Here is a 14,042-nt window from a genome sequence, read left to right as displayed (position 1 = left end):
TAAATACTAGACTCAGGGTAATAAAAATGTATGTTGACATAATACTGACTTTGTAATTGCTCGGATGCTGTCTTAATTAGTACACTTCCCTAACCATATTGATTTTTTTAAACACTACATTTTAAAGCATTATAGTGCACTTATAAGTCAACTCTAATTTCACAAATGCACTTAACAGCTGGGTGGAAAGTTAACAGAAGGAGTTTAGGTCTTGCCCTTCTTTGCATATTGATATCTCCACAGAGACTGTGCCTTCCAACCAACGACTACAGCTGTTTGGATTGTGAGTGGCAAATATAGACATCTCAAATGAACTACCGATTAGTTACATTACTATTCAGGTTTATAATGAGAATAAACATCGGGTTTTAAATCCTGTTGCATTGAATACTAGCTTTAGAGGTATATTACCCGTAGGCAAATAGATCAACCTTCCATGTTACACAAATATGTCTAAAATGTCTGAATAAAATTGAGAGCACTGAATTTTAAAGGGTTGATTTTAGGGAAGGATAGGAACCACCAGTAGGGAATAGAGGTGATTTGGGTTTGGATTCTATGAGACATTCAAATCCTAAAAGCCACTGATGTCTTCTTTCCTTTTGCCTAATACTAAAAGGTATAAAGTGTAATATAATAAATATCCATATGTCTGTCAGCCAATTTAAGAAATACAAGTTATCAACATGTTTGCTATCCCGTATGTATCCCTCCTCAATTTTGTTAGCCAAAGCCCAAAAGTAATCAGGATTGTGAATTTTGTGTTTATCATTGCATTTCTTTATACTTGTAACACATACATAAGTATTTCTAGACAATATATAGTATTATCTTGCATGTTTTATACTTTATATGTTCATCAGTTTGCTTTCTTCTCTAGAAATAATGTATGATTCATCAGTATGAATATCTGTAGGTCCAGTTCATTCGTTTTCTCAGTTGTCTTATACCAGCTTGTAGGAAGGTCTTTCTTTATCTTCTGACCTATTAGGAAAAAAAAGCTTGAGCATTTTAGTAATGGACCAATTTTAATTAAATTTGATGTTATCTATTAGGAGAAAGGCTACCTGGGCAAGCCGATCACTTAATCTAAATGAATTTAGCATTAACAAGCCTAAAAAGTAAGTAATACATCATTGTGGAAATTTTGAAGTGCTCAAAAAAGAAACATGAATAAACAAAATTACCCATGATTCTCCACCTAAGAGATCGACAATTAATATTTTAACATATGGCTAGTTTGTTTCCAGGCACATATATATAGCTAAATAAATGAGCCCAAAATGGTCATATGCTATGACCAACCTAGACATAGACATATTAAACCAACCATAGACATATTAAAAAGCAGAGGCATTACTTTACCAACAAAGGTCTGTCTAGTCAAGGCTATGGTTTTTCCAGTAGTCATGTATGGATGTGAGAGTTGGACTATGAAGAAAGCTGAGCGCCGATGAATTGATGCTTTTGAACTCTGGTGTTGGAGAAGACTCTTGAGAGTCCCTTGGACTGCAGTCCATCCTAAAGGAGATCAGTCCTAGGTGTTCATTGGAAGGACTGCTGTTGAAGCTGAAACTCCAATACTTTGGGCACCTAATGCGAAGAGCTGACTCATTGGAAAAGACCCTGATGCTGGAAAAGGTTGAGGGCAGGAGGAGAAGGGGACAACAGAGGATGAGATGGCTGGATGGCATCACTGACTCGATAGACATGGATTTGGGTAGACTCAGGGAGTTGGTGATGGACGGGGAGACCTAGCGTGCTGCAGTTCATGGGGTTGCAAAGAGTCAGACACGACTGAGCGACTGAACTGAACTGATATATGCTATGTGGTAACTTGCCTTTTAAGTTTTTCTATATGCTTAAATATTCTTCTAAAACATACTTGATTCCCAGAGAATATTCCACTTAAAAAGTGTCGTGTGTTTCTGATTGTTGGTTATTTCCAGGTTTTATGAGTTAATTTTTTAAAAAACTTCTGAACATGTTTTTTAAGTAATAGTTATGTTTCCATAACATGTTTTCTCAGAAGTATAGCTGTGGGATCCCAGGAATTTGGGGAAAAAACTACATGGAATTGCTTAACCTAAGAAAAGTTCACAGAAAAACATATTTTTCTAAATTAAGAGCAGCCTTTCTCCAGCTTCTCGAGGAGCTTATTAAAATGTTGTTACAACTAAAGATAAGTGACATCACAGCTTTCATATTTAAATGCAGAGATGAAGGCTGCTTAAAAAAAAAAAGTTTTGAATGCTTTGTTAATGACTTCTTTCCTATAATTGTTACAAGGCATGAGAATCCTTCAGAAGTCTTAGGGGTATGCAGAAATCAGTTTCTCCTGTGTTTTGGGAAGAGATTCTTAACCCCATAAATGGTTTCTGTTGAATGTTGGATTACTTTCCTTTCCGTTTCTCATTAAGAAAAATAAAAAGTTTTTATATTTAATATATTCAATTCCTTAGAAAGGGAAGAAGAGAAGGGAAGGGGAAAAAACGCAACAGAAATCAGTTTCTGCGTTTGTACAGCAACTCCTGAATCTTGTCTAAGAGTCATGGCATAAGGAATTCTAGAATAGTGGGGCAGCAGGGCTTAAATTAGAAATATTTCTATGGGCTTTTTCCATTTTGAAAGAGCTGACTGCTATGCAGTCTTTTTAATTAAAGTCCAGACTATAAAAATAAAACACTCTGGAGATGAGAAATTGTTGAAGACTTAAGACCTTGAGTTATTTGAAGCGTTCCACTAGTACATGCAGAAGAACAACTTTATATGCCAATTTGAAGATCACGGAATACAGAATTGAGTTTAATGTCAGTCACTACTCATTTTTTAATTAACTGGGGAGATTCTTTTATGATCAAGGCAACTCTTGCCACTCTAAGTAAAAGGTTTAGGTGAGTCAACTACATAAATACAATGTTACTGATCTTTTAAAATTTGATGTATAATATATACAGTAAAATAGACAGATTGTCAATATACAACTCAGTAAAAATTGACACATAGATACAGCAACATAACCCCCCCTCTGATCAAGATACAAAACATTTCCAGCACCCTAAAAGGTTCTCTATTCTAGTCAGGACCACACCTTCCTCAGGGAAACCATTACTCTGACTTCTGTCTATATTGCAAGTGTTCAGTCTTCATATGATTGAAATCATACAGTTGTAGTTGTAGCATTTTTTTTTTTTTTTGGTCTTCTTTTGAGATTTATCCAGGCTGTTGCATGTAGCAGTATTTTGTTTTTGTTTTGTTTGTTCTTTATTTTTGTCGTGGTATTGTAGTCTATTGTATGGCAATTCCACAGTTTATTCAGTCAGTAATGGACATTTGGATTTTTCCATTTTTGGTTCTTAAGAAAGCTGCTATGAACATTCTTCTACATGTTTTTTGGGGACATACCCATTTATTTCTTTTGGGTCTGTATCTAGAAGTGAAATTACTGGATAATAGATAAGTGCCTGCTTCGTTTTAGTCAATATTGCTAAGTAATTTTCCACAGTGATTTTATGGAGTCATAATGTTCCCACCAGCTATGAACCAGAGTTCCACCAGTCTCTCCTTAGTCTGTGTCACCGTGGCTGTTCTTTCTGGTGTGTGTAGTGGTATCTTGCAGCTGCTGCTGCTAAGTCACTTCAGTCGTGTCCGACTCTGCGCGACCCCATAGATGGCAGCCCACTAGACTCCCCCGTTCCTGGGATTCTCCAGGCAAGAACACTGGAGTGGGTTGCCATTTCCTTCTCTAATGCATGAAAGTGAAAAGTGAAAGTGAAGTCACTCAGTCGTGTCCGACTCATAGCGACCCCATAGACTGCAGCCTACCAGGCTCCGCCGTCCATGGGATTTCCCAGGCAAGAGTACTGGAGTGGGGTGCCATTGCCTTCTGCAAGTGGTATCTTAAGTGGTATCTTACTGGGTTTCAATTTGTATTTCCCTAGTGAGTAATGTTGTTGAAGCCTTTTCACGTACTTACTGGCCATTGGATAACTTGTTTTGTGATCTCCCCATTCAAGTCTTTTCTCCTTTCTGAGGGTTACAGTTTTCTTAGAGGTTTTGTGGAGCCCTGTGTGTGTTGTGTATACAAGTCTTTGGTTGGATATATGTCCTACAGATATCTTATTACTGTCAGTGGTTTGCATTCTTTTAACAGTATGAGAACATGACGTTTTTAATTTTGATGGAGTCTAATTTGTCGGTGTTTTGTTCTGTTGTGCTTAAGAAATTTTCGCCCACCTCAGGGTCATAAAGATATTCTCCATATGTTTTCTTCTGCAAGCTTTATTGTTCCACCTTTAGCAGTTAGGTCTAGGGCTTGTTTTGAATGAATTGTGTGAAGTAAATTTCACTTTTTTCTTTACAGATATCCCATTGTTTCTGCAACATTTACTGCATTAGATCCATTCTTTCAAGAGCCTCACAGAATTGCAGCGATGTTTTAGTGCTTTGACATAAATCAAGTGACTATATAAGTATGGCATATTTGTGCAGTTCTGTTTCATATTTGTGTAGTTCCACACTGTCTTGAATACTACAGCTTTACAATAAATCTTAATGTCTGGTAGCATAGATTCTTTAACTCAGTCATTTTTAAGATTCTACATCCTTTCCATGTGAATTTTGGAATCAACTTGTCTGTTTCTACCCAAAAAAAAGGCTTACTAGGAGTTTGATTGGTCCTTCTTTAAATCTACAGGTTTGGGTAGAATTTACTGAAAAATAATGTGTCTTCCAGTGTATGAAAATGGAATATATCTCCATTTATTTAGATTTTATTTTTACATTTTTCAGCAGTGTTTTGCAATTTCTAGAGTATAGGTTAGTTATTTTGTTAAGTTAATCCTTCTATTTCCTGTTTGATGTGATTGTAAGTAGTATTTTGTTAAATTTTGTTTTTAATTGTTCATTGCTAATATGTAGAAATATGATTGAGATTTTTTATGTTAACCTTGTGTTTATTCATTGACCTTACATTCACTTGCTAATTCTAATAATTTATTTGTAAAATCTTTTGAATTGAATTTTCTACATAGATAATTGTGTCAACCACAAATAACGACAATTTTACTTCTCCCCTACCAGTCTTTGTATTTTCATTTCTTTTTCTTTATTATACTCTATGGGACCCCAACTACAATACCAAACAGAAGCAGTGATAGTTGGTAGCCTACTATAAGTGAGAAAATTGCTGTGTTAATATGACATTGGAGATATTCTGGGGGTTTCAATTAAGTGTTGATGGGATTTTCTCTTGATATATTTAATGATTTGCTATTGTTTTGATTTGAACTTTTAGTAGTTTGTGTTTGTCAGATTGATTGGTATTCGTTTTAATTGGATTGAATGTCAAGTTTTTGTTGTTGTTGTTCTGGTTTTTCTGAGGGGTGTGTGCGGGGTCTTTGTTGCTGCATGCTGGCTTCCTCTGGTTGTGGCAAGTGGGAGTGCTCTCCAGCTGTGGTGCACAGGCTTCTCGTTGCAGAGCATGGGCTCCAGGGAATGGGCTCTGTAGTTGTGGGGCACAGGCTTAGCTGCCCCACCACAGGTGGAGTCTTCCCAGACCAGGGATCGAACCTGTGTCCCCTGTGTTGGTAGGCAGATTTTTAACCACTGGACCACCAGGGAAGTCCATGAAGGTCAAGATTTTGGCATCATCTAGTTGTTGTCCTCAACTCTGGACATTTTTGCTCCCAGGGGGACATTTGCCACTGCCTGGAGACATTGTTGGTTGTCACAACTGGGGGAAAAGAGTACATCTGGCATCTAGTGGGTAGAGGCCATAGATGCTGCCAAACATCCAGCAGAGTATAAGACAGCCTCCTCTCACAATAAAGCATTTTTCAGTAAAAAATGTCAGAAGTGTTGAGGTTGAAAGACCTAATCTGATTCAGTTCCTTCATTTGATAAGAAACCGAGACCCACAAATGTGAAGTGATTTGCTGTTACCTCTTTTAAGTAGCACAGACACTACCTTTCCCATATTTATGAATAAAAATAATTATCATTACTGTCAGATATTATGAAAAAGTTTGCATATATCATCTTTATTCCCCAAGAAGGTAAGCATTATTCTCCATGTTATAGATCAGGACACTGGTGCTTCATCCATTAATGAGTTTATTCAGTAAGTATCTAGTGAAAGGTACCAGAGTTTGTTTGGGCTTTCTTAAAAACTAATTTTATTTATTTATTTTTTGGCTGTGCTAGGTCTTCATTGCTTTGCATGGACTTTTCTCTAGCTGGGGCCAATGGGGGCTACTTCCTGGTTGTGATGTGCGGGCTTTTGATTGTGGTGGCCTCTTGCTGCAGAGCACGGGCTCTAGAGTGCACGGGCTTCAGTCGTCGTGGTGTGTGTGCTCAGTGGTTGGGGTTGCTGGACTCTAGAGCCCAGGCTCAGTAGTAGTGGCCTATGGGCTTAGTTGCTCCATGGCGTGTGGGATCCTCCCAGCCCAGGGATCGAACTCACGTCTCCTGCATTGGCAGGTGGATTCCTTACCACTGAGCCCTCAGGGAAGTGCCCCATGGCTTGTTTTTGGATTTTTTTTTTTTTTTTGAAGTAAGAAATACAGTGATGAGCACGACTGATGGGCATAGTGGAGATTATATGCCAGTGAGGAAGACAAACCAAACACAGCTGACTAAGAATTATAAACTATGGGAAGTTGATAGAAAGGAAAAAAGATGAGATGGAGCTGAACTGTGAGGAGGAAGTCCACTTTGTAGGGAGATTGGGAATGGCGGCTTCCGTATGCTGACTTCAAGCTGAGATCTAACAGGTGAGCAGAAGAAAGCTGTGTGCAAAGTATGGGGCCTTGTTTCAGGAGGAGCGAACACTGTGTGTGGGGGCTGAAGCAGGAAAGAGTTTGATCTTTTTGGTATGTAGTCAACAATAGGGAAGGTGTCTTGAGATTGGAGATGTAGACAGTGGCCAGATGAGGCCAGGCCTAAGAGGCTGCAGTGAGGACTTTGGATTTTATATTCTTTGCAGTAAGAGGTTATTGAAAGGTTTTTAAGCTGAGCAGGGACATACATGATCTCGTCTGTACTTTTAAAACTTGTGCTATTGCCTGTACGATGGGTTGAAATAAAAGGGCAACAGCAGAAAGCAGGAGGACAAGTTAACTATTGCAGAGGTTCAGCAGAGAAAGTAAGACTGGAGACATTTTTCTTTTGGACTCGGAAGTTATTGGATGTGCTAATAAAGGGATATGGAAGGGTGAGGGAAAGTAAGAAATCAAGGATGACTGCTACGATTCTGGCTTGAGCAATGGGGTGAATTTACTGAGTTGAGAAAGATTGGGGGAGAGTCGTTTGGGGGAGTGGGAAGAAAAGGACTCATTAGTTTGATGTTGGGCAATTGGGAAGCTTCTGGCAGTTGCTTAAGCTGCCATGTAATTTCATTTCCACATGCTCCATCTTCAGCAGAAATTGTAAAAAGTTGATCATGTTTTTTTTTTCCTAGAAAAGTGAGTTTATTTGGAAGAGTGCTGTATTGGTTTTCTGGACTTCTGGGTTCCTGCTCTCCTTGGTCTCAGCCGGCATCGCTGGGTGATCTTCTTGTAAAACAGGGTGTGCTGGACTTGGTGTTCTTTACTGTCCCTTTCAAAAATGTGCTCCCTGGCTAGGTCTTTTTATAGTTTTTTCCCTTTGCCTACATGGAATTTATAGCCAAGGATTTCTGCATGAGGCCTTCTTGATGCCTTTTTTTCTTGTTTCTTGTACCTCAATGGACTTATAGTCAAATAGAGAGAGAAAATCCTCAGATTTCTTGCTGACATGTTACTTCTGATAACAAAGAAATCAATTGCCCTGCCTAGGAAGTGTACAAACACCTCTAGGTAGTACGGTGTCTATTTTCTCATATTTTTGGAAGTGTTAACTATTGAAAAAAAACTTTTAATCTGTGTCCTAGAAAATAATTTGCCTTTCAGTCTATCTTGAACATGCCTTCGCTCTTGCAAAGATTCAATAAAGCTTCTGCTATACAGAGAAGAATGACAGAAGCAGGAACCACTTCCCTGAGAGATGCCTGTCTTCTCCAGGCCCGTGTGGAACCAGTTCCCATTTAGAGAAATGCAGAGGAGCCCACAGTTTCAGCCCTTCCAGGGAAGGCACTAAAGCACTGCCTGGGAATTAAGTACACACATCAATCAAGCTGATAAGTCTTATACCCAGTTAATATATAATAAAATATTAACAAAGCTAAATCAAATGAGTTTTTAGTTTAGCTGTGTAAGTGAAAAGCAATTTTGAGGTCTGTTGCATAAAGAATTCCAGTTCCGTGGTAGAGTAGCAAATAAATGGGATTGGGGGCAGGGTGACAAGAGGGGAGATAGATAAATCACCCATTATTCTCTCGTTGCGATCAGTTGTGGTTCTTTAGGGCCAGCACAGTGGCCTTATCAGGTTTCCTAACCGTTGGATTTTAAGATCTGCTTAAGAAATAAATTTGTATTAATATTAGAGAATAAATTTGAAGGATCCATCCTGTGCTGTGAGCAATTCGTAGTAACTAACAATAAGGCCCTGTAATAGGCCAGTATTGGTTTTTACTTAATAAAATATTTAACCAGAAATGTCTGAATCCTGCATCTCCCACAGGAAGGCATTTCCATGCCCACTGACAAGAATAATTTAGCAGTTTCATAGTTGAGCGCTTAATTACTCATAATTGTGAAGGGTAAGATGTGATGAATTCTGCCTCAATGGACATACTAAATATTTTAACTAAGTAGATGACTTAAAGTAAATTAAGCTAGTGAGATCATTTATTCCATTGGTTAAAAGCAGCTTAAGAAGAATATCATGTCCCGTATATGATGTGATGATAATAGGTGTGTGATTCTTTGCTGTGTGACTGAATGTAGGCTGCAGTGTTGGGATGAATGGCAGATTATTTTTGGATGGGATTGTTGGGGTTTGGGGGATTTCTTTTGTTATGTTTTGCCTGAGTCACTAATGAGGATCCTTAACTATATGCAGTTTGGTTCTCTAACGAGAAAACTCTTCATGCCCTTTCTGTTGGTGTGAGAGTGTTTGTCCTACATCAGGAAAAAGGAAGGGACTTGGCATTTCCCCTTAAGCCTTACTGCTTTGTCCTTCAGTGAAGATGGCCTGATTTTCAAAGTAACAGCAGAAGCAGTCAAAGGGTAAAATGAAGAGAGGATGATACAAGCAGAAAATATTTGTAAAATGCTCTATGAAATTTCTGAATTAGAATCTTACATTTTGGAGTAGAGGAAAGAGGGAGCCAGGTGTTTTAGGAGTTAGCCAAACGTGTGGCTGCACAGCGGTTGAGTCATATTGTAAAAGGCTCAGGAGCCTCCTGCTTACCATTAGGGAGGTTGAAGCAACTTGTCTCATTAAGTTAAGCTTCTTCCCTCGAGTGTCTTATTTAGCTTTACTTCTCTTAATTCTCTTTCCCTGATGATTTGGGTAAAGCGTCTGAAACCACTAAAGGTAAAAGGTTGAAGCAATCCCAAATTTAATAATCTATCACCTTTCTTTAGTGTATCTGAGTGTAATTCCCAGCAGTTCCTAGCAAATTCATTAGAAGACAGCAAGTCATTAAAAGTTAATACAAAACTCTTTGTTTCTGTGAGTGAATAAAACCACTTTGTAAGTCTGACATTCTTTTCCAGTCATAAAAAAGCCTTGCTTTTAGCCAGTTACCATTGTCTCTGTCTCTCTAGGTTACTCCTGGATGGAGCGCCTCTGATAGCAATCCACAAAGCCAGGTATTACAAGAGGAAAGATGGCTTAGCCCTGGGGCCTGGACCTTTTGTGACTGCTTTAGAGTATGCCACAGATACCAAAGCCACGGTTGTGGGGAAACCAGAGAAAACATTCTTTCTGGAGGCATTGCGGGGCACTGGCTGTGAACCTGAGGAGACCATTATGATTGGAGATGTAAGTAGAAGAGCCCAGGAAATGCCCTGGGCTCACCTGTCCTGCTGGAAGGAGCCAGCTTCAAAGCACTGCTTTGAAACACAAGCGGACCCGTTACTTGTGATGTCAGATGGTAATAAGAAGCCGCCCATAAAACAGGCTTTCCAGTAGTTGTTCACTGGTATTCTAAAGAACTGAAATGTTGATTATTTCTGACAGTCTTCATAGTGTGATGAGATATATACAATTCAAAAGACCATCAGATGCAAGACAATTAAATGCTTTATATGTCTTTTTGAAGAAAACTTAGATTTTTTTTTTGACTATTCCTTAATGCAGAGACCACCTGTACCTAAAGAATTTTCTCGCTATTGATTTTTTGTTTTTTTTTTTGCTAGTATATGCTTTATGGAAGAACTTCCCAATTTGCCACAAATAGCTAAAGATATCGATTGCCTCAGGCCTTTGAGTGGCAGGGCTGGCCCTGGTGACCAGATGTCCTAACCAGTGACCTTTGGCTGTGAGCACGTTATCAGTTTACCCTGGTAAGAAAGGCAGTACCAAAGAATGTTCAAACTGCTGTACAACTTGCGCTCATCTCACACACTAGCAAAGTAATGCTCAAAATTCTCCAAGCCAGGCTTCAACAGTAATGAACTGTGAACTTCCAGATGTTCAAGCTGGATATAGAAAAGGCAGAGGAACCAGAGATCAAATTGCCAACATCCATTGGATCATCAAAAAAGCAAGAGAGTTCCAGAAAAACATCTACTTCTGCTTTATTGACTATGCCAAAGCCTTTGACTGTGTGAATCACAACAAACTGTGGGAAATTCTTCAAGAGATGGAAATACCAGACCACCTGACCTGCCTCCAGAGAAATCTGTACGCAGGTCAAGAAGTAACAGAACCGGACATGAAACAACAGACTGGTTCCAAATCAGGAAAGGAGTACGTCAAGCCTGTGTATTGTCACCCTGCTTGTTTAACTTATATGCAGAGTACATCATGAAAAATGCTGGGCTGGATGAAGCACAAGCTGGAATCAAGATTGCCAGGAGAAATATCAGTAACCTCATATATGCAGATGACACCACCTTTATGGCAGAAAGTGAAGAAGAACTAAAGAGCCTCTTGAAGAAAGTGAAAGAGGAGAGTGAAAAAGTTGGCTTAAAGCTCAACATTCAGAAAACTAAGATCATGGCATCCGGTCCCATCACTTCATGGCAAATAGATGGGGAAACAATGGAAACAGTGACAGACTTTATTTTCTTGGGCTCCAAAATCACTGCAGATGGTGACTGCAGCCATGAAATTAAAGGACACTTACTCCTTGGAAGAAAAGCTATGACAAACCTTGACAGCATATTAAAAAGCAGAGACATTACTTTGCCAACAAAGATCCATCTAGTCAAAGCTATGGTTTTTCCAGTAGTCATGTATGGATGTGAAAGTTGGACTATAAAGAAAGCTGAGCACCAAAGAATTGATGCTTTTGAACTGTGGTGTTGGAGAAGACTCTTGAGAGTCCCTTGGACTACAAGGAGATCCAATCAATCCATCCTAAAGGAGATCAATCCTGGGTGTTCATTGGAAGGACTGATGTTGAAGCTGCAATACTTTGGCCACCTGATATGAAGAACTGACTCATTGAAAAAGACCCTGATGCTGGGAAAGATTGAAGGTGGGAGGAGAAGGGGACGACAGAGGATGAGATGGTTGGATGGCATCACAGACTCAATAGATATGAGTTTGAGTAGGCTCCGGGAGTTGGTGATGGACACAGAAGCCTGGTGTGCTGCAGTCCATGGGGTCGCAAAGAGTAGGACACAACTGAGCAACTGAACTTCCTGGGAAAACATTAATTTCTATGTGTGCTGTGAGGGGAAAAGTACTGGAAGGCACACTACCTTGTGGTCAGTAGGTGGCAAGGATTGTATTTCAGTTTTAAATAATAATGCCTTAGGCTGGAAGGGACCATCAAGATTGTCTAGTCCAAACCTCCTCACTTTATAAGGTGAGAAACCTTAGCCTAGAGAGGTAGGCCTCATGTCGGAAGTCCCAGAGCTGATGAGTGGCATGGCTGGAAGTAGAACTCGGAGGCCTCCGACTCCCTCCAGAAGAAACTGTAGACCCCCTGCTGTCTTAACCTGTGCCGATGCTCATGGATCACAATCGTCCTGACTGCCCTCTTCTACTTCTAGGTTCCTGTACCAAAACCCACTAGGATATCACTGGACTCTGTACTGCTTTGAAAAACCATCTTTTCAGTAACAACTTTTCCCTCTGGCAGGCCTTTAGCTGACTTTTCTAGGCAAATGTGTGTTCAACAAAGTGGTTACTTTAGCCTGGAGATTTCAGAATTCTTTTTCCCTGGAGACACTGCCACTGGGACAACAAGGAAGGTAGGAAGGGCACGTGATAGCAGAGTTCCGCTGCAGGGAGGGTTGTTGTCTGAGAGAGGGGTAGCTTTTCCCTCCCTTTTCATGTCTACTTTTTCCCACCTCCTCCTTCCTTTCCCTCTCCCCCATCTTGCCTACTTCAACAAGGCAGGTTTAGATGCAACAGAAAAGGTTTTAAGTTAGACCTTGAGTAAAGATTTTGACAGAAATTCTGAGACTCATTTCCAAGGGTTGTTGTTAAATTACATGAATGATTTAAAGGGAAAAGTTTTTCTTTGGGCATGATCTGAATAAATTCTGCTTATAGACATGAGATGGCAGGATTGATTTTATTGATGTTTCTTCCAGTTCTTGTATTTTTATTGTCTTGCGTTTATCACAATTAGCTGAGTATATTCACTCCTATCTTGAGTAAGAATTGAAAAACAAGAGCTTCCCTTTTAAACTGGTCTGTTATTCCTAAGTGTGAAGACAGTCTCAGAATCTGTTTAAGTGTATGATCTGATTTGATTCTTCCTGTTACTGACAGTTGGATGTAAGCTGCTTACGTGGGCAGCATGAGAGCTGTCTTCTGAACCTAGTTCACTCACTGCCCTGCAGTCGGATCATTTGCCTTAGGAGCTGCCAAATGATAAAATACCTTTTTTCCATGATCTGTTTTAAAAGGAGATAGATGGGAACTTCCCTGGTGGTCCAGTGGTTGAGACTGTGCTCCCAATGCAGGAGACCCAGGTTTGATTCCTTGTTGGTGAACTAATGCTGCAACTAAGACCTGGTGCAAACGAATAAATAAAAATAAAAATTATTTAAAAAAAAGAAATAGATGTACAAGTGCAAAACGTGAAGCACTGTAACTGCACTTTTTATGTTTGGTTACTAGGGTTACTACTCTGTTTTTTACCTCTACCTCTGTGATGCTTCCCTTTCCAGTTGGTATGCTCCCTCAGACTATTACACATGGGTTTATCCTTTTTTATACCGCCCTCACTCTCATTTTAAGAAAAAACATGGGATTGCAGTTGGCCATCCCAGCCTAATAAATTGCTGGTAGGTTGGTTTGTTGGCGAGCTCACTGAAGACACTGGACTAAACGCTTTGTTACACTTTTCTAGGACTGCAGAGATGATGTTGGTGGGGCTCAGAATGCCGGCATGCGAGGCATCTTAGTCAAGACAGGTACGTATCTTCTGTACAAGCTTTCTCTGAAACAGAATGGTAGAATACACCATTCTTAAAGAACGGTCTGAAAAAATGGCAAAGCCTACTGGGTACTTTAATTCTTTTTCTGCCACAAAGCAAAAATAAAGTGGGCGTAGGATTGCAGGGAAGAAAGACAATGTGAGAGGGCCCATACTGTGCAAAGCTAGGAAGATCAGATCCGAGTTCAGAGGTGTTTTCACACTTCCTCAGAGATAGTCATACATAAGACAATTAGCATTTATATGATTTTCTGGATATACAAATCACCAGTTGACCAAAAAACCATTGATCGTGGGGCTCTGTAAAAATATCCTTTCTTTTTGCACCAGGTATAAAATGATGATGTTGACCTCTTTGGGGACTGACTAGCTAAGTGATACTTTGTGTTAATGTTGTTTTAAAAACACATAAAAAAACTTTTTTCTTGTCTTTTCATGTACTGTTTTAGTAACAGTTTCCTATACCAAAATTAAGTAAACTGGGTGTGGTCCCTCAAATAAATTTAAGGAAAGGGAAAGAACTTAATGAGGAAGCCTCAGCTAATACAGTAGTGTG

The 14,042-nt window shown here is 39.5% G+C and overlaps 1 protein-coding gene across 18 annotated transcripts in view; it reads left to right on the top strand.

Annotated features, from left to right (window-relative positions):
• The window catches only part of HDHD2 (haloacid dehalogenase like hydrolase domain containing 2), a 44,714-nt gene that overhangs the window by 23,816 nt on the left and 6,856 nt on the right, over positions 1-14,042 (top strand). For 15 of the 18 annotated variants that reach the window (XR_014075134.1, XM_081563455.1, XM_081563457.1 and 12 more), the window contains 2 exons: positions 9,690-9,906; positions 13,400-13,463. Coding sequence is in view for 14 of the 18 variants with exons in the window: in XM_081563455.1 (XP_081419581.1) it covers positions 9,690-9,906; positions 13,400-13,463 (281 nt within the window). In the remaining 4 variants the exon portion in view is untranslated. Of the gene's footprint in view, positions 1-9,689; positions 12,291-13,399; positions 13,464-14,042 lie in introns of all 18 variants that reach the window. The other 3 variants (XR_014075136.1, XR_014075138.1, XR_014075139.1) reach the window with 1 other exon arrangement.

The sequence above is a fragment of the Giraffa tippelskirchi genome, chromosome 14, assembly GCF_054371585.1.
Source record: "Giraffa tippelskirchi isolate mGirTip1 chromosome 14, T2T-mGirTip1v1.2.pri, whole genome shotgun sequence".
NCBI lineage: Eukaryota > Metazoa > Chordata > Mammalia > Artiodactyla > Giraffidae > Giraffa > Giraffa tippelskirchi.
The sequence above is the reverse complement of the archived record's forward strand: the minus strand, read 5'-3'. Positions and strand labels throughout refer to the sequence as shown.